The sequence below is a fragment of the Muntiacus reevesi genome, chromosome 1 (assembly GCF_963930625.1).
Source record: "Muntiacus reevesi chromosome 1, mMunRee1.1, whole genome shotgun sequence".
Classification (NCBI taxonomy): Eukaryota; Metazoa; Chordata; class Mammalia; order Artiodactyla; family Cervidae; genus Muntiacus; species Muntiacus reevesi.
The window spans coordinates 111,032,494-111,051,960 of NC_089249.1; the positions used below are offsets into that span (position 1 = coordinate 111,032,494).

A 19,467-nucleotide genomic window follows, 5' to 3' on the forward strand; every position below is an offset into this window, starting at 1 on the left:
TGCTGAAAAAGACAGACATATTCAAGGAGGTGGGGAAAATACTTACCAAACAATAACTTTATTTCTCAAGAATACTAAAAATTGTGTCTCTCTCCAAAAGATTTTAAAAATCTCAACAAAAGATAGAATATAATAGTTAATTCCTAAAAAATAAACTAAAACACTGCTGAATTAGCTCTGTTATGCCTGCATCCTAGGACTGTAAATTACAAAAATACAAGTAAAACCACATTTTCTGAAATAACAGTAAACAAAGAAGAAAGTCAAATACTATATACCAAAAGATCAAAATTGTTCTGGGGGGAACTAGGATTCTTGAAACTAGTAAAAATGGTAGTAATAGAAATCTCATGCCATCAATCTGTACAGATCATTAAATATAAAAACAATTTATAAAACACATCAGATTTTATTGCTTGAAGAATACAGCATATGAAAATCACAAGAATGTCAAAATGAAAGTCACTAGGATTTGAACATATAATACATTATCAGATGCAGTAAAATATTAATTAACCTGAACTCTGCATCAAAAAAAAGGTATGGAAAATATCTACGTTTTTTCCTAAGAAACAGATATACTTAAAATAGAAAGTATAAGGATGTTACAGTACAAATTAGAAAAGCCAACACTTATTAACTTATTATTTCTTAGACTAGACTACCTTTGGTACTTAAACTTTTAAAAAAAACAATCCCTTCTATCTTGTTCAAACACACTCATGGATACAGTATCAACTTTAACTCAAAACATTCAGCAGGATTAACCTATTTGTGGCATGGAAATTTATTTATTATTTATTTAATAAATGTGTAACAATATTTCACTTTTTCTAAAACTGCAAAATATGATCATTAAGAATATGATCATTAAGAAATCTAATACTTGTACATTTGACTTATTTAGCTCTTCAATTAAAACTGGAATTCTAGCAGCCACAATCTATCTTTAGACCTGGTGAATACACAAGTTTAAACAATTTGGCAACTGACATAGTGATTTAGATTACTTCATACTATCTTAAGTGGCTTTTCCATTTTGTTTTCAAAATACAAACACAATAGGCCAGTTCTTCAAAACACTGGATTCCTATAAAAATCACTATTGTATTTTACTTATTAGAACCAAATTAAAGCTTTCCCCTTTTAACAAGCAGGTTAAAATTATTTATGTTTCATATAGGGCTAATCAATTATGACACATTTTCTTAAACAAAACAAAACTAATCATTTTTTAAAGCTATCACTCAATTATGATGGAGATAATGATGCCATTTCAAAGGAAGTATTGGACACTCTAGGCCATCTAGTCAAGAAACTGTAAAAGTAATGCTAAAAACAAACAACAAGGAAACTATAACTACAAGTTAAATTACAAAAAGAATCCCCTCTTATCGCAAGCATGCTCATTAACTGTCATTTCTTTCCCCTAGGAAAGGTCTTAATATTCATGAACCAACCAATGCAACCTAAGCAATTGTTTCACAAGATGGACTAAGCAAGTAATACTATTAATGATTACTGGAGTGAAATACTAAGAATCATGACAGTACTCAAAACTGGGCAGTCTTTGAAATGTAATAGTGTAGCTGAAGATGAATTATGCTATAATGAAACTTAAGTTTTTAGCTCTACATAAAATAAAAACAAAATTGAAAACATAACCTATCAAATTTTATAACTACTATTGAACATACTCCTTCCTAGTTTTTGAATGCATTGTTTTGAGATCTTTTTTAAACAAGTATATTTATCTGAGCATGTATGTTTATTGCCTGTATATATATATACTCATTTTAAAAGACAAAATCCAGATACTGCAAAACTGAGCTTTGTTTTTTCACCAACCTGATCTAATGTCTACTATATCACACAGCACCTCCCCCCAATAATTTAAAATTCCCAATTTTTAGTTTAGTTAAAAGGGCAGAGGAAATGCAAATGAAGATTTAGAGCTTCTGTATAAATTTCACTGTATTTTTATAAACTTGAAGTTTTCTGTAACACTGTTTATTGATCAAACAGACTCACTGCTATCTAAAATTTCATAAACACCATTAAAAATTCAAAATTGATATTATACTGAACCTTAAATTTTCAACAGTTCAAAGAGACAGATTTTACATGAATAGCACACAACAGATGAAACTTAACAGCAGATATCCCTAGAATACCAATGGCAAGTCCACCAAGATGCAAAATTACAGATAAGCATTTTTTCACTGTTTTCTTGTGCAGAGAAAAACATTTTATAGGAAATAGAAACTCAGCTGGTGGATTTCAGATATCATCATCGTCGTCTTCGTCCTGAGAAGATCCTGCCTGGGTGGATGCACTTGCTGATGCAGCGGCAAGCTGGGCTTGCTGGGCAGCTTGCTGCATTTGAAGCCATTCCTGTTGGGCCAATTCCGCTTGTTGCTGTCTAGCCTAAACACAAAAAACATTAAAAAAAATTTTTTTTAACCTGTAACATGCACACTTTGTATATCAAGCCAACCATAAACTGAGTCATTATTAAATTGGGTATTTTCCAACCACTATAGATGTTGTACATCAGGACATTAACTCTGTAAGAAAATATAATGAGAGGCTGCTGCTTCTCAATTCTCTTAGGGAGAGTTTCCAAAAGTTTCCGTTAAAGTTTTCTATAAAAGTTTCCTTTTATGTCACATAGTGGTTCAACTGAAGAACCTAAAAAAGTTCACAGAAAAATCACAACATTCTCTCTCTGGTTTTCTTTTCCCTGTGTTTGCCTCTCTTTTGTTTCACTTGACTCTTCTGTCCTCTAACTTATAATTTTGATGTAAATACTTGCAATCTAAAAATTGTATCTGTGGTTTAGAATATCACTAGTACAGTACCTCTGTTACAGAAAAGTACTGAACATGAATGCAATAGCTATCCTGATATTTCTTTAAAGTTTCTATCATAGTTCCCTACCCTATAGATACATTTCTTTCTTCCTCTGCCCCTTTCCCCTCTTTATAAATGCACACATATGTATGTGCACACACACATACACACAGAACATACCCTTCCCACATACAAACTAGTGAAAATATTTATCTAGTACTGAATTTGAGGATAGTTAAAATCCATTCATTTGAAATAACCTCTATAAAAACCACCACTGGATCTGAGAAACCAAGGTACATCGACAGGTATTACATGCTCTGTTGTATGAGCTAAGGTTCCTTCCCAATTTAATTTCATTAGCAGAAAAACTATACCAAGAAGGGAAAAATGAATCTGTTCTTGAAAAAAATCACATAATTTCCCATTAAGAGTTTACCAAAACAATGTTGTTTCTCCATTTCTGCCTTTTTTCAGAATTAATCTTTTAGCCTGGCTCATTCCCTCGTTTAGGAATGGCCAGTTGCTAGCCAGTATTTAAAACACACATCAGTTTTCTTGATCTTTCTAGGTTACATTCTCCGCTCTATTTCATAGTCTATTATTCTCCTATGCATTCCCATACCTATCTATTTTGTTCTCTAATTACCTGAGTATATTATCTTTTTTCTCCTCTAGACTTGAGAACAGAAAATGTTTCCACATTCGTTGTTGCTTTCCCAGCATACAGGCCCCAAGGGGTTTCTGAATGAACGAATGTTTTGTGGGAAAACAATAATGCTCAGCGTAACCTTAAGATTAAGATTTTTTACCATGTACATTTCCAACTTTTCTTAATAATGTTATGCATTTATTTTCCAAACATTCCCTGGGGATAATTATAATACATAAAAATATCATTTAATTGTTACCAATTAAGTCCAAATTTCTCAGCCTAGAATTTAGACCCTCCGAATTTCGGTGTGCTCCACTATATTTTCTCTAATCTTCTTTCAAAGCATTTATCTTGTGCTAAAAAACAAAACAAAACACCCAAAAAAACCCCACCTAGAACATAAAATGTTTTCTAATGATACTTCATACTCTCCCATTTCTGCTACATTTACTCATGCTGATAGTCATTCTTTTTGAAATCTGATTTTCACCTACTGTAATTCCTCTCTTCCTTTAAATACTCCTGAAATACTATTTTCTCCAGTAAGTTTGTTTCTGATTCCTTCCAGTATTATTTGGGGTCTAATAAGGAGACATAAGTCACACTAGTTAGGGAAACAAAGAATGTAAATATAAAAGATCATTAACCAAGTATAAAGGTTATAACTAGGTAATTGAAGAGGCGAAACAAACACTAAGATTTGTGCATGGCAACTACAGGAAGCAGCCACCAACCTTAAAAGTGAAACAAGGGAAGAGGCTGAAATTTTTAAAACTTAGAAGGTTTGAGGAGCAAACCACAGAACTGAAACTCAGACTTCTGAAGAAGGAGTATATTTGGCTGGTACTACCATCTCTAAGTTTAGAAGAGGGCCCCAAGATTTGAGACCCACATACCTGAGGAAGGGGATGCATGTTCAGGTTGGTTCTGTAAGTATTAGAGAAACTGCAAACCAGATTCAGTTGCTGCTACAGGAAAAAACTGATGCAGCCAGGGTGAAGCATTGCTGCGTTGCTCAAAGGAACCTGAAGCCAACTGGAAGTAAAAGAAAGGAACAAGTGCCTTCTTCCACCCAGCCATGTAATCTCCCTTCAGAGCCCCCCACTAGCAGCAGAGTCTAGGAAAGTCAGCTAGAAAAGCAGAAACATGGTTTGCAGACTACTGTGCCCATTCTCAAAGCTAGCACAGGAAGGGGATTTCATGCTGGAATAGTTGCTTAGTAACTGGCACACTTCTACATTAAAATCTGTACTTGGGGATCTCTTTATAGCTTCCTCATGAGTAGCCAACCTCATATAACAGATGTTAAGGTATCTATATTATACCTCCCCTCTGAGACAAAAATGTTTTTTTGTGTTTGTTGAGGAAATTAAAGACCAGATATTTTAGTAACTACTTCTACCTATTTTTATAAAGAAATATGGAAAAATTTCCATAATACATAGGCATATTTACTATTATGGCAGGAATACCCAGAGTTCAAAACAGACTAAGAATGCTTCACAGAAAATACTTGAAAACTGTAGAGCAAACCAAATATATCAATTTAATCAACTTAAGAATACCTACTCTGTGGCCTAATCAACTATAAATAGGTATAATTTTGTAGCACACAAAAAAATCAAATAATCTCAAGTCTCTACAAAGGTGTTATTACAAAGCTGCTTTATCTCATAGTTTGTTCATTATCTCATAGTTTGTTCAATAATTTGAAAAGACATGTACTGGTTATATTTAAAATTTAACTGACTTTTTTGGGTACCATTGCCCCATATCAGCACCAATACTTTTCTCACTGAACAAAAAGGACTCTGATACCTTTAAAATCAATACTGACTGGTAAATACTGTTTGTATTTATATCCATAAATTAAAATTTTTAGTGGTATTTACTCTAATTTCTTTCCTCCTATCTTGCTTCTTACCCAATTCATCCAAAGTATTTTCCTTCTAAAATGGAAGAGTGAAAGAGAAGTAAATAGGCATTACTTGCTAACCCACTTTTTCTGGAAATTTTCATTATGTTTTAAGATTCCCACTCCCACATGCTAATATGATTCATTTACAATTTACAGTTAACTTTAACCTCAACATACTAGTGGTACCTCCTTTCAAATATTTGCTGCTAGCAGTGAAAGACAGCTTCTCTAAAAGAGGCTGCTTTTTGTTAGTATGTAAAATAAAGTCTAAATGATTAAGTGAAATGAAAGTTATGAAAAAGATGGTATAATAATTTATCAGTTCCATTCATATTTAAGACTAAAGTATTAACACTATGTGCTCTAGGAAAAGTACTAAGCAGCTACAGCAATTTTACTTCTCTTCTGATTTTTCTCACAAGAGCAAAGAAATACTAGGGTATTTTTTATCCATAGGTCAGGGCAAGATAGAAAGGAGATAAGGGAGGAAAAAAAACAACAACAGATGACAAGGGTAGAAAAGTGAAGACAGAATTTGCAGCCAGTAGATTATTTCTTTCATTTAAGTTTTTCTCATAGAAATGATAAAGCACATTCATTCCATTTAAAAGTTCCAAAATAAAATTTAAATAAACAAAATGGCGGCTAGAGTATTGGCACAGTATTGTAGAAAGAGCACAGGTTTTGAAGTCAGAAGATATTTACCCATTTCATTTGTCTAAGTCGATCCTTCCCAGTAAACTAAGCTTCATAATGACATAATCACGTCTCTTTTTTTACACTATTATAAGCTTAGCACCTAGCACTATATCTGGTAAATAGTGAAGACTTTAATAAATGTCTGTAGAACAAATGATCTCATGCATGCCTCTCCATCTCTGAATCTGTTTCTTAAAGTGTAAATGAGTACAGTAAAATTTGTATTGTTCATTAAAAACTCTGCAAAGTATATAAAGTATTTAGCAGAGCATCTTTCCCTTTATCAAATATTTACTTTGGCACCCTGTAGGTGATCTATCATAGTAGAGACTCAATAAATAACAGCCACGAGCTTTTTAAAAAAATTATCAATCCTCCATTCGTACCTCATATTCATATGGATTACAACACTGTTTGCACATGGTCGTGCCTGCCTCAAAGGCTTTTCTACTTTAGCACCTATTTTCCATGTTGTTGTGAGGATTAAATAATATTGGTAAAACACTTGGCACATGATTAACACATGGTTAGAACTCAATAAACACTGGTAAGCTGTATCTTCCTTATTAGTTTAAATGGTATCTGGTGTCTAGTGCTTGATAACTTAAAATTTAAACAACTTTTAATATAAACCAAACTGGTTAACGACTACAAAAAGATGTTATGGAGCTAATCTGGAAGAGATGACCTAAAATGGTATTTCCTAGTTCTAATGGTAATTACAGTAACTTGAAGCAATTCTCACCTTTTTTATTCAAAGCAAACCTGTCTTTCATTTTCAAATGAGAAGCCAGAACTTTGTAGGGAAAAAACAGCCTCACTTCTCCCCCCACCTTCTTTTTTTTTTCCTAATGGTGAATAGATTCTTGAACCTCCTCAAACTTCAGAATCATAATTTGGAAGATCAAGGTTGAAGTAAATGATTTCAAAAGTCTGTTCCACCCCTAGAGTCCTGTGCTTCCCTGACACATCAATTTAACTCAGTCATTCAACAAATATTGAATACTCCCCCTGTGCTAGTTAACCATGTTAGATGGGTGCTAGAAATACAATTCAGAGAAGGCAATGGCAACCCACTCCAGTCCTCTTGCCTGGAAAATTCCATGGATGGAGGAGCCTGGTGGGCTGCAGTCTATGGGGTCACGAAGAGTCAGACACACCTGAGCAACTTCACTTTCACTTTTCACTTTCATGCACTGGAGAAGGAAATGGCGACCCACTCCAGTGTTCTTGCCTGGAGAATCCCAAGGACAGCAGAGCCTGGTGGGCTCCCGTCTATGGGGTCGCACAGAGTCGGACATGACTGAAGTGATTTAGAAGCAGCAGCAGAGATACAATTAATAATAGGTTCAGGCGTCTGGGAGTTTACAAACTAATGGCAGGGACAGACAACTGTAAATGATCACACAGCACTATTCCTATGATGAAATAAGTTATCTCTGAAGAACTGAAACACTGTATTTTACATCCTCTTTACCACAGGATCACCTCTGACCCAACGATTTAGGTCTAACTTTCAAGATCTTCCCACTGGAAAGTGAGTTCGATGCTTTATATCAAAAAAGTATGTACTTATAGATAGTTTGCTTAAGCAATCTGAGCATTTCAGTAGTACCCAAAAATGGAATGGACTATTTTTTAAGCTGTTCTTGTAAATCTTCAAGTTCGTAATTCCTTGCTCCTGCCTTTGCAGGGTAAGTAGGAAGGAGGTAGAGAAGAGCAAGTGAAAATATCGGTACGATATCTCAGTCCCTGATGATAAATTTAGCCTTGGACAGTGATCTGCATTCTTAATAACCAGGTTATTAAGCTCTCAGTCTTATAGGGAGTGAATATTTAGTCATTCAAGGATCACTGTAGGGTTTCCCTCGTGGCTCAGTGATTCGCCTGCCAATGCAGGAGACACGGGTTCAGTCCTTGACCGGGAAAGATCCCACTTGCCGTGGAAGAGTTAAGCCTGTGTATCACACCTACTGAGCCTGTGCTGTAGAGCCCAGGAGCTGCAACTTCTGAAGCCTGTGTGCCCAAGCTCCATGACAAGAGAATCCACTGCAAGGAGAAGCTCCTGCCCTGCTACTAGAGAGTAGCTCCTGCTAACTGCATCTATAGAAAAGCTCACATACCAATGAAGACCCAGCACAGCCAAACATAATTAATTTTTTAAAAAAGAAGAGAAACCACTGTACACTGTAACTATCTTCTCCCCAGCTTCAGGGAACCTGGCAGAGAAGGAGGGAAGGCCAATTTTTCCCTCTCAATTTCTTCTTGTTTTTGCCTGTGGGTATTCTGCACCAGGCCCAGTGCATCCCATGCCTGGGTAGAAAGGACTGATGGAAAGCTTTTTTCTTTGCATCAGCATGGGGCATATGTGCATATTGGTTGTTGTGTTATTCACTCCACGTGGAAGCTGTGTTGCATGCTGCATGGGCTTCTTCATCTCCTAAACCTCATTTCTAGGTATTTTTATCAGGTAATGAATGCTGCCAGCCTTTGTTGCCTCTGCTATAACACTGCTATGGCACAGTGGGCCATAGAGACAAAGGAAGGTTAAGAGATACTATAGCAGTCATCTTTGGAAAATAAGATCTTCCACAGAGCGATGCTCCAAAATACGTTACAGAGCTTGTTTCTACTGTCACCAAGGGACCTGGAAGGGAATGAAGAAGGTACCCAGGATTCTGACAATGGGCTAAGGCAGGCCAAGAAGATGGCAGAGCAGTAACACTGGAGAAATTCTGAGAGGCCAGTCACAAACTCCACTCGATTCCAGCTCCCGGTGGTCTCCTTTTTTAAAAAATAGAGGGAAATAACAAATAGTTCTTGTTGCTAATCCTCCACAGACTTGACATTAGAACAAGCAAAAAAGGAGAAAAGTTTTCTGCCTTTCTCTGTTCCACTGGCCCTTCAAAGTTTTTAAGATTAGAGTGTTTTAAAGGTGTAGTAAAGACCTAAGTTAACTAAAAAGTAAATGTTAGCCAGATTTTTTTAATATGCCATTCGTCTAAAAATTTAATAAAATATTTTCTCACCAGTCCATCAGTTTAAATCTTACGAATGTTTAGGTATACTTTTCATGCTTTTAAATGGTCATTCTGCCTGAAAAAAACATCAAAGTCAAGTCTCAGTAGTCATTTGGAGTTGTTCTCTTCAGAAAACAGGTTGCTGCAAATATTTACTTTTAAACAGTCGGCCAAAGAGAGTCAAACTGGCCAGATCTAACATCAGACTCTGTGATCAAACAATCAGCCACAAAAACAAAATTGTATGGACATGCATATTGACTTGGGAAATGATTTAGGAAAACAGTATGACTTTGGCGTACAAAAAGGGTCAGATTCAGATGAAATAATTTAATATGTGTTACTTACTTTTGCAAATAATTCCTGTTGCTGTCTCAATAATTCTTCTTCGGGAATGCCAAGATTTTCCAAACGAGAACTGGCCTTTCTTCTTTTTAATGCTACTGTCTTGCATTCTTGTAAGACTTCTTTTACTTCACTGATATAAGAGCCAAAGCCTAAACTTTCTAGTGCTGGGAAAATGAAAATAAGAAAACATCAGAAAGTGATAAAATACCACTTTTTCTTCACCAATGGAATATTTTGTGAAGTTTGCCAGTGGGAAGGTTGGGGGTAGTGGGGGGAGGTATTTCGAGGGGAAGACTATTGTCTTCTAATAATTTTACCTATTTTACGGTGCACAATAATCATCTGTATGACTAAGACAAAATATTTATCAGCTTTCTTAATATTAGATTGCAAATTAGTTAAAACTTAAGGAACATATCAAGGCACAGGCCTTCACTTTTCCTTTTCAATTTTTTAAAAACTAAAGCATTTCCTGTGAGGGAAGAAAAAAAGGTCCAATGTAAGAACATGTGGTTTTACTAAGAAAACATTTTTTCGTGTACCACTCATAGTAAATAAATTAAGTCAGTCATTTTCTCAAAGAATACAAAAAAAGGAAATATTTGGAATATATTTGTTAGGAAATATATTTAGAAAAAGTAGGCTTAGAAAAAGTAGTCTGGTAACATAAGCTTTAACTTACAGCAGGATAGGAGGAAAGAATAGTTAAGTTCTTTTGTCTAATATACCAACAGGAAACTATTTTTAGCAAAGACACTCAACCTGCCAAGTTTAAGAAATACTGCTGGAAATAACTTATGAAATTTGGAATTTATTCAGCCAAAGACCCTGGAAATCAAACTTAACAAGAAATACTGCAAAAATATTTAAAGTGATGTGGAAGAAAAACGGAGATAAAGGAGACTATAAGGATAAAAGAAACATCAACAAAATATTCTATTTTTTCACATTTAGAAAGAAAAATTTATAAGAAAATAAAGCCTTCTATAATCTAGAAAGACAAAGCATAAAATTTCCTTTTGGTTCACAGTATTTAAAATTATATAGTTTTCGATATGTTGACTAATGCCCCAAAGTCATACTTTGCTTTCTAAACCAACAATGAAATACAGGTGGTAAAAAACATGGTAAATGAACTTAAATTATTTTTACAGACTTTCAACAGTTATGATGAACCAGACTTCCTCAGTAAAGATGCCCTAAGTTCTAAATCTAGGAATTTGCTTTTCAGGGAGAATACCAAATATACCTTTAAAATGTACATTCCCATGTAAGCTGAAGTTTTTAAAGGCATCTTGAGTGATTTACAGTTTTAAATTATTTCGTATGTTAAGCTGTTTTCACCAACCATCTTTAGAAATAACCTGATGTCAAGAAGTAGACTGCTACTACTTGAATTTTAACTTACAGACCCCATTCTTTTGACCCTCCCCAAATTTCAATAAGACATTATTCTGAATTCTATTTACCAAATTACCAAATTAACTACCACCTAATTCCTGGCCTCAAGGAGCTTGGGGGTATAGTAGGAAATTAAGTGAAAACTAGGCAGCCTGAATTTTTTACTTGAATTGACAGACATTATTTTTTAAGTGTTAATGCTAGAAGCCAAAGTTTTTCATTTGTATTTTCTCTTTTTAAAGGCACAAGCATAGTAGTGTATTTTCAATAATACTGGCTGGAAATAATATCAAAAGAAACTAGTAAATGACTTATGTGTTCCACTACAATCTAAAGAAGTTTTATTTCTTTAGCCCTACAGTAAGATCCTCCAGGATCTAGTCCCAGCTACCTTTCCAGCTTTATTTCTGCCATTAAATCCCTGAATACTTTGCTAAACCTGATCACTCAGTGTTTCCCAACAGGCACTGGTTTCCCAAATTCATGCTGACAGTAATTCATTCACAATCCAGATCAATCTCTGTCTTCAAATTTAGCTTGCCTGATCCTCCTAGACAGAAATCTGCTCGATTCAGTGGCTCAGTAGTGTGCAACTCTTTGCAACCCCATGGACTGTAGCACACCAGGCTTCCCTGTTCATCACCAACTCCCGGAGCCTGCTCCAACTCATGTCCATTGAGTCAGTGATGCCATCCAACCATCTCATCCTCTGTTGTCCCCTTCTCCTCCTGCCTTCAATCTTGCCCAGCATCAGGATCTTTTCCAATGAGTCAGTTCTTCCCATCAGGTGGCCAAAATACTGAAGTTTCAGCTTCAGCATCAGTCCTTCCAACGAATATCCTGGGTTGATTTCCTTCAGAATGGACTGGTTGGATCTCCCTGCAGTCTCTCAAGAGTCTTGTCCAACACCACGCTTCAAAAGCATGAATTCTTTGGGACTCAGCTTTCTTTACAGTCCAAATCTCACATCCACACATGACAACTTGGAAAAACCATAGCTTTGACTAGAAGGATGTTTGTTAGCGAAGTAATGTCTCTGCTTTTTAATATGCTGTCTAGGTGGGTCATAGCTTTTCTTCCAAGGAGCAAGCATCTTTTAATTTCATAGCTGCACTCATCATCTGCAGTGATTTTGGAGCCCAAGAAAATAAAGTCTCTCGCTGTTTCCATTGTTTCCCCATCTAATTTGCCATGAAGTGATGGGATTGGATACCATGATCTTAGTTTTCTGAATGTTGAGCTTTAAGCCAACTTTTCACTCTCCTCTTTCACTTTCATCAAGAGACTCTTTAGTTTTTCACTTTCACTTTAGTTTCTTCTTCTCTTTCACTTATGTCATCTGCATATCTGAGGTTATTGATATTTCTCCCAGCAATCTTGATTCCAGCTTGTGCTTCATCCAGCCCAGCATTTCGCATGATGTACTCTGCATATAAGTTAAATAAGCAGGGTGACAACATGCAGCCTTGATGTACTCCTTTCCTGATTTAGAACCAGTCCATTGTTCCATGTCTGGTTCTAACTGTTGCTTCTTGACCTGCATACAGACTTCTCAGGAGGCAGGTAAGATGGTCTGGTAATTCCATCTCTTTAAGAATTGTCCACAGTTTGTTGTGATCCACACAGTCAAAGCCTTTAATGCAGCAGAAACAGACGTTTTTTCTGGAATTCTCTTGCTTTTAGACAGAAGTAATCTCCCCTTTTTGAAAATAGACAGAATTTGAAACTTGGTTCTCACTGTATTTGTATAATCTTGGATATATTACTTAATATCTAAGCTTCAATTTTCCATATCTAAAATGGTAACAGTGTCTATTTTATAACACTTCCTACAATCAGAAGCACTATAACGGTTAAGCATGCAGCCCCTAAGGCTGCCAGGAACTGACACCCAGCTCTTAGATTAGCTGTGTGACTTAAGGTAAGTTCCTTCACCCCTGTTCTTAGAAAACAAGAATAACAGTGCCTACATTTCATCAGATCATGTTGCTATGAAAAATAAATGAATTAATATAAACAAAGAGCCAAGAAAAGAGTTTGGCCCACAGAAGGAACAAAATAAAGCATTTATTATTATATTATTGTACTTTATTACTTTAAGGGTTGGAGGAATCAACAAGTAATCAACTGAAGGCATTTAACACAATGTCCAACACAGAAGAGTTCCTTACCTAACTTGGACGATGTATTATTCATCTTCAGTTTTTAAACTTATTTTTTCTAGTAAGTGTACAGGACCCAGATAAATGCACAGCTACGCACTGTTGCTGTTGTTGCTTAGTTGCTCAGTTGTGTCCAACTCCTTGTGAACCCATGCATTATAGCCCACCAGGCTCCTCTGTCCATGGGATTCTCCAGACAAGATATAACGGAGTGGGTTGCCATTTCCTACTCCAGGGGATCTTCCCAACCCAGGGATCGAACTTGCATCTTTTGCACTGGCAAGAAGGTTCTTTACCACTGAGCCACCAGCGAAGTGACACAGCTACTACCACCCCATTCAATTCTAGCTAAACAAGTATATTAAATTCACAAAATTAACAAATCAATGCAACAGAGAGACAACTCTTCAAATATCATGAATTCAAAACTAGACATTAATAACTTCAATCCAATCTACCTTAAACCATGGCGGTCCTGGGTTAAAAAAAAAGAAAAAAGAATCGCTACTAAAATCATTATGGTTGAGAACACTGCTTTCAAAAGAAAACTGCAAGTAAATCCAAGGTTAACATTAAATATTATTGAAAAAGCTGTGCTCTCAACACTGAGTACACTGTACTCTCAAAAAAATGGTTCAACAAGAGCAGCCAAAAATTTAATCTCAAAACTGTACTAATCCTAATTTTAAACATATTTTGGCTAACAAATATGATTAACTGGATATAGCATTTTCTAAACAGGGATATTTTACATCTGTTATCATGCAGTAGTAATACCCCCATTTTACATAAAGGAGAATCTTAAAGGATAAGGAAATGTCTCCTAAGCAGGACCATCTTACCTGTGCAGGTTGTTCAGTGCACAACAGCAACGTGTCTGAGCAGAGCCATTCATACTGTAAACATCATAGATCTGAATTCTTATTAGGGCACTTTTTCTGGCAGATGGTAATAAAGGCTTTCAAGGAAGGAGTATCTTTTTCTAATTTGTACAAAGGGATTTTATGGACTGCTGATGGCCCTGGCTCTAAGGATCTCAGAGTGAAAGCTAAAACAATAAAAATAAATAAAATGAATAATAGTACATCTATTTTTAAATTTGTGGATAAAACACCTATCACTTGTTTCTCAAAGGCCTGCTGACATCTACCTTACAGCATATTAGGGGGAAAAAAACCCTTAGCAATATTTTTTCAATTTGAAAGATAGACAGTTATGACTAAAAAAAAAAAAAGGTAAAAATGTACACCCAACAACAATTTTAACATAGGTATATCTTATATTTTACAGTAATGATGTACTCCCAAAAGTTTTGTTATAACATGAATTTGTGTGAATTATTTTATCCTTCAAATGCATAGTGTATGCTTTTCATTTAAAAAAACTAAAATATAAAAAATGGCTTTCTCTAATTTCTCTACTTTCTTTTGTTTGTACGTTAGGGGAGGCAGGTGCTGTAGTTCACTTAAAATACATTAAGAGAAGGTAGGCCAAAGTGATTTCTTGGCTTAATGGCCTAACAAAGACCCTGAAGAATCATGTCATCTATGGCAGCTGTCCCCAAACTTTTTGGCATCAGGGACCAGTTTTGTGGAAGACAATTTTCCCACGGTGGTAATGTGAGTGATGGTGAGTGGCAGATGAAGCTTCCTGCTCACCCACTGCTCACCCTCCTGTGTGTGGCCCAGTTCTAACCAGGGGTTAGGGATCCCTTCTCTATGGTATCACCACTCCTGGGGATCCGGGACAACAACAAGAGATGGATGGCAGAGCGAGAATCAAATATCATTCATCTTTATATCCTTAGCAGTATCTAGCACAGTGCCAATCCAAAAGTTAACTGTTGGGTGGCAGAAGGAAAACAAAAACAAAAGACATACTGATTTTAAAGAAGATAGTAAAGTCCTAACTTGAAAAGGACCTGTGTATGATAAACTGTTCAATGCAAATTACTTGCGTCCCTTCAGAAAAAAAGTATCAGTATGGATGCTTATCTAGGCAATACAATGCTATTCTCATTATTATTACTATTACTACAATACAACTTCTTTGCAATCACTTAGATCCCCTGATTGCAAAACTACTTCAAATCCACTTTCCAAAACAGACTGTGGTTGAAGCTTTAGAACAAGGATACTTAAAGTATGATCTGTGGATTTGTATCACAACTGCATGTAATTGTCTGCAATGAGTTAAGTACAGAAACTCAAAGTAAGCATTTTAAGAGCCTTCACAGCAAAACTGTAGCTATGTGAAGTGATGGCTGTGTTAACTAATTTTATTGTGATAATTAATTCATAATATATACACACACCAAATCATTAGGTTGTAAAACTTAAACTTACACAATGTTCTATGTCAATTATAGTTCAAAAAGCTGGGGAAAAAAAGAAACATCATAGAAATTTGACCGTAATTTTATTTCTGTTGAATGCAGTATCAAAATTTTTCATTTTGTTTCTCTAGTGATTCATTTTTATTGTATTTTACCAAGTACCAGCGTGAGAGGGATTGGAGCAATACAACTGCTGAAGTGAATCCTCAGAGGCTTTTTCAAACTTTGACTAACTTGCAGTTACTATTCTCAAAAAAGTAAGAAATAAAATGTAGCAACAGACTTAAAATGCAGAAGTAAAAATAATATTTAAAATATTCCTATTTACACTTTCTCTTTATAAATGGCATCATGACATGAGGTTAAACATAACAGACCTTCAGTTTTACATTTTAATCAGTATCATATAGTTTTTTAAATTATAATTGTAGCATATATTTCATATAAGTTTCTCAATTCTGACTGATTCTCAATAATTGCTACTTATACCTGAAACCATTAAGTATTATTTATACATAAATGGGGAAACCTTAGTTAACAGATTTCCCTAAGGCCAAACACTTCACAATACACTTTGCAGTTCTTAACTCTCAATGTCAGTTCTTTCCATAATGCAACAGAACATGTCAGAACTCATTTAAGAATGTGTTCACAGAAACCCAGAAACAAAATAAAAAATCTTTGAAGTGTAGAACTCCCTCTATTTGTGTGTATGTTATCTTCAATGCCAAGTCCATGTTCTTAAACTCAAAATAAGCAAAATATTTATATTTTTTTTAAATTTTAACTAGGTTATATAATTTCAGATTTACTGGCAATAAAATTTGTTCAACTTTAGCTTGCATTTTACAAAACTGCCTCCAATGCTTAATTTGCTCTGAGAAGGCAAAGCAAAGTGGCAACTGAAATGTCCTGAAGCAAAGTCTAGTTCATTAAATGTATTACTAAAAAATTCCAAACTTAAATATGTTAGAATCAAACCACTTTAAAATGTACATTATTCCACTTGGATATATCTTACATTCCTAAATAATCAAATTGACAGAACAGCATAAAAAAATGTCATAATCAGCTTTCCAGAGTTAGTCTATAAAATTACACTTTAAACACCTAAAAAAATACACACCTCAAGGATTTCTTTTAAAAAATTTTAATCACGCAAGACAAAAATTTCTTTAAATGATTAAGCAATATGAGATTATAAATATATAAAGTCTATCCCTCTAACTTGGGAGAATTTGGGGTTAAAATGTACATCCTTATCTAACACTTAAGAACAGCAATGTTACAAGAAAACAAAAGTAATTTTATAATGCTGTAACAGGTCATTATTTTTTTTTAATTAATAAATCATCCTCAGTACATAAGGAAAATGCTTTCACTGGAATTTTCTCACTCATATGTTAAACTGAATTTAGCTTATTCCAAAGTTGAGCTATTTAGCTAGCATACTGCTAGCTACAGCTGCAGGTTTCTTCCATCATGTCAATCAGAAATCTAAATATATCCTAGAAAAGAATAAACTCTACCCAAGAAGACAGATTGTAAGGCGTTATTAGATTTTTTGAAAGATCCCCACTTCCGTGGTGTAAACAAATGTTTAAGCAGATCCTTTTGAAATCTTTTGCAATTTTCATTAGAAAGGCAATGTTGATAAAACATCCATTTTCTCTTGTATGAGTTATAAAAGGAAATTACAGCTATTTGTGTTGGACAATCTTATGAAAGATTTATGACAATTGCACATATAATGTAAAAATAAAAACACAAGACAAAAAATAGACGACTTGGCTTTCATTTTACTTGCCAGAGTACTCTAAACAAATAGAATACTAGCTTTAAAGTCAAATATACCTTTTCCTAGGGATTTTTCTCCTTATATACTGAAATGGAAATGTCAGAGTATGTTTTATATATCATTAAGAATCAAAAATGAAATTACAGAAGTCATTTAAAAAATGAAATGACAAAATGCTTCGGTCAATAACTACCATAAAATACTGTATATGGTGAATATGAGCTGATGTGTCCTCTACTTCAGAATAACAGGAAAGTCACCTTTTAAAAAGTTAAACTGTAACAATAAAATGGTAGATAACTGTCTGCCTACCAAAATTAAATTAACAATGAATTTTTTTTTCTAACTTCAAAAGCGATCCAGAAATTGTTAGAATTTTAATTGGGTTATTATAAAAGGTAAGCTATCACTTCAAAATTGACCACAACCTTCCCATAAGATTATATGTACCAGTCACAGAAAGTGCTTCCCAAAAATGACTAGTAAATGTCTCCCCATTCCTGAAACACACCATCAGAATATGGTCCCCCAAAGCCCTATTAACTGAACTAAATCCTTTCCAATATATAAGAGGAGAAACTTAAACTTTCATAAGTGCTGTTCAATAAACGCTTAAGTGTATACATCTACACGGGGACGACAGCAGGAAACAAAAGGGAAAAGTTCCAAGAAAAAAAAATCTCACGATCTTTAAACCCAAGCTTTAAAAATCTACCTCCAAGGAACAATGCAAGCTATGGAAGGAAGGAAGAAAGGAAGGAAGGAAGGTTAAAGAACACTGACTGCCTCTTTCTCACAGAATAGAACTGGAGTGCTTTGGCAACTTGTTGATGAACGGTGTGTGTGAAGTCGTTCAGTCGTGTCCGACTCTGCGAACTCATGGACTGCAGCCCGCCAGGCTCCTCTATCCATGGGATTTTCCAGGCAAGAGTACTGGAGTGGGTTGCCATTTCCTCCTCCAGGGGACTTCCTTACCCAGGGATCGAACCTGGATCTCCCACACTGCAGGCAGACTCTACCATCTGAGCCACCAGGGAGGCCCATGAAACCGTTTTTAAAGCAGAAAATATACTCCAGTCAACACTAATAAACTTTACAATTGTGAACATTCACGTTAAGAATATTTTTACTCATGTTCTGAAAATTGATCTTTTCTTCTACACTGGTGAAAAAGGTCGGGTGGGAAAGGGGTGTCCTCTCCACTCAAGCTTGAACTTCCTGTCTGAATTCTAATTCTCCAAGAACTTCTGGCTTCCTCTCTCAGTTGTCATGATCCAGGTTTCACTTTAGGCAGGCAAAGTTCTTTTAGGTTTACCTGGCTGTAAGCTGAGGCCGCTACTACTACTTTCTGTGGGGGGATGTTAGCCGACTTAATCGCCTGCAGCTCTCACCTGCATTTGCTGTTTGAAAAGGACCACGAGAATACTACAGAGAGGTCTGAAGGCACCAGCTGCCTCCATGCCCGCAATGGCTTTTCAGTTACCAGTACTAACCAGGAGACAGAACTGAAGGCTTTGACATGAACGCGTCACGCGACCAGCAGGCTGTCCCCGGCCCCTCTTTGAAACAAAATCCCACAAATACCACTTACCTTGTATGACGTGCTCTGGCGAGATGGTTTTCTTTTCCGATTTGTTGCAAATCTCATTGGCTTCAGAAGATATAAGGTGAATGAATTCAGTGCAGCAGTTCACCACCAGCTCCCGGGCATCGTTAGCCACCCGGACATTGGGGAGAGTCTCTTTGATCATCTTATTGATAGCAGCCCTGGGTATAGTGAGATCATCATCGTTCCCAGATGAGGAAGCCATCGCACCTTCTCTCTCGCGCCCCGACTTTTAAAAACTCAACTCTGGTCCACGACGATTTTTCAAAAGGCCGCCCTCGGAGAGCGATCCAGGAGTCCCTCTGAGATGAGCGTGCAGAAAATTAAGGGGCCAGGGGTGGCTGGAGAGAGAGGGGAACACCCGTGTATGTGAAAGATTTAAGCCGAGGTTGGGAGCAAAGTTGGAGTGGCGGGGGCGGGGGGGGGGGGGTGGTGCTGAGGATTCTGGGGACAGCACTGCCCACGTCGGAGAGGGGAAGGCAAGGTGGTCCGGAATCTGAGCACTGGAGAACCCCCTTCGTGTCTCCTCAGAGGGGCGTGCGCTGTCGTCTAACCGTTCCCCAACGGCGCGGAGCAGAGGCAAGGTCCGGGGGCACTGGTCTGGCCGCGGAACAGGGCGGACACTCAGTGGGCAAGGCTCTACAGAACCGGAGCCCCCGCTGCTGCCGCCGC

At 36.2% G+C, this 19,467-nt stretch overlaps 1 protein-coding gene across 1 annotated transcript; it reads right to left on the reverse strand.

Moving 5' to 3' along the window:
* Positions 1-389: 389 nt before the first annotated feature.
* On the reverse strand, positions 390-19,000 carry DR1 (down-regulator of transcription 1). The gene is made up of 3 exons (XM_065908468.1): positions 18,781-19,000; positions 9,494-9,657; positions 390-2,427 (listed from the first exon to the last, which is right to left on the reverse strand). The coding sequence occupies exons 1-3, from the start codon at positions 18,998-19,000 to the stop codon at positions 2,281-2,283; spliced, it is 531 nt and encodes a 176-aa protein (XP_065764540.1). The 3' UTR covers positions 390-2,280.
* Positions 19,001-19,467: the final 467 nt, after the last annotated feature.

Coding starts and splice junctions, on each gene's coding strand:
- DR1 (XM_065908468.1), bottom strand. CDS start 19,000: ATGGCTTCCTCATCTGGGAACGATGATGATCTCACTATACCCAGGGCT. Junction 9,658..18,780: donor GCCAGAGCACGTCATACAAG/GTAAGTGGTATT, acceptor TCATTTTCCCAG/CACTAGAAAGTTTAGGCTTT. Junction 2,428..9,493: donor AACAGGAATTATTTGCAAAA/GTAAGTAACACA, acceptor TTTTGTGTTTAG/GCTAGACAGCAACAAGCGGA.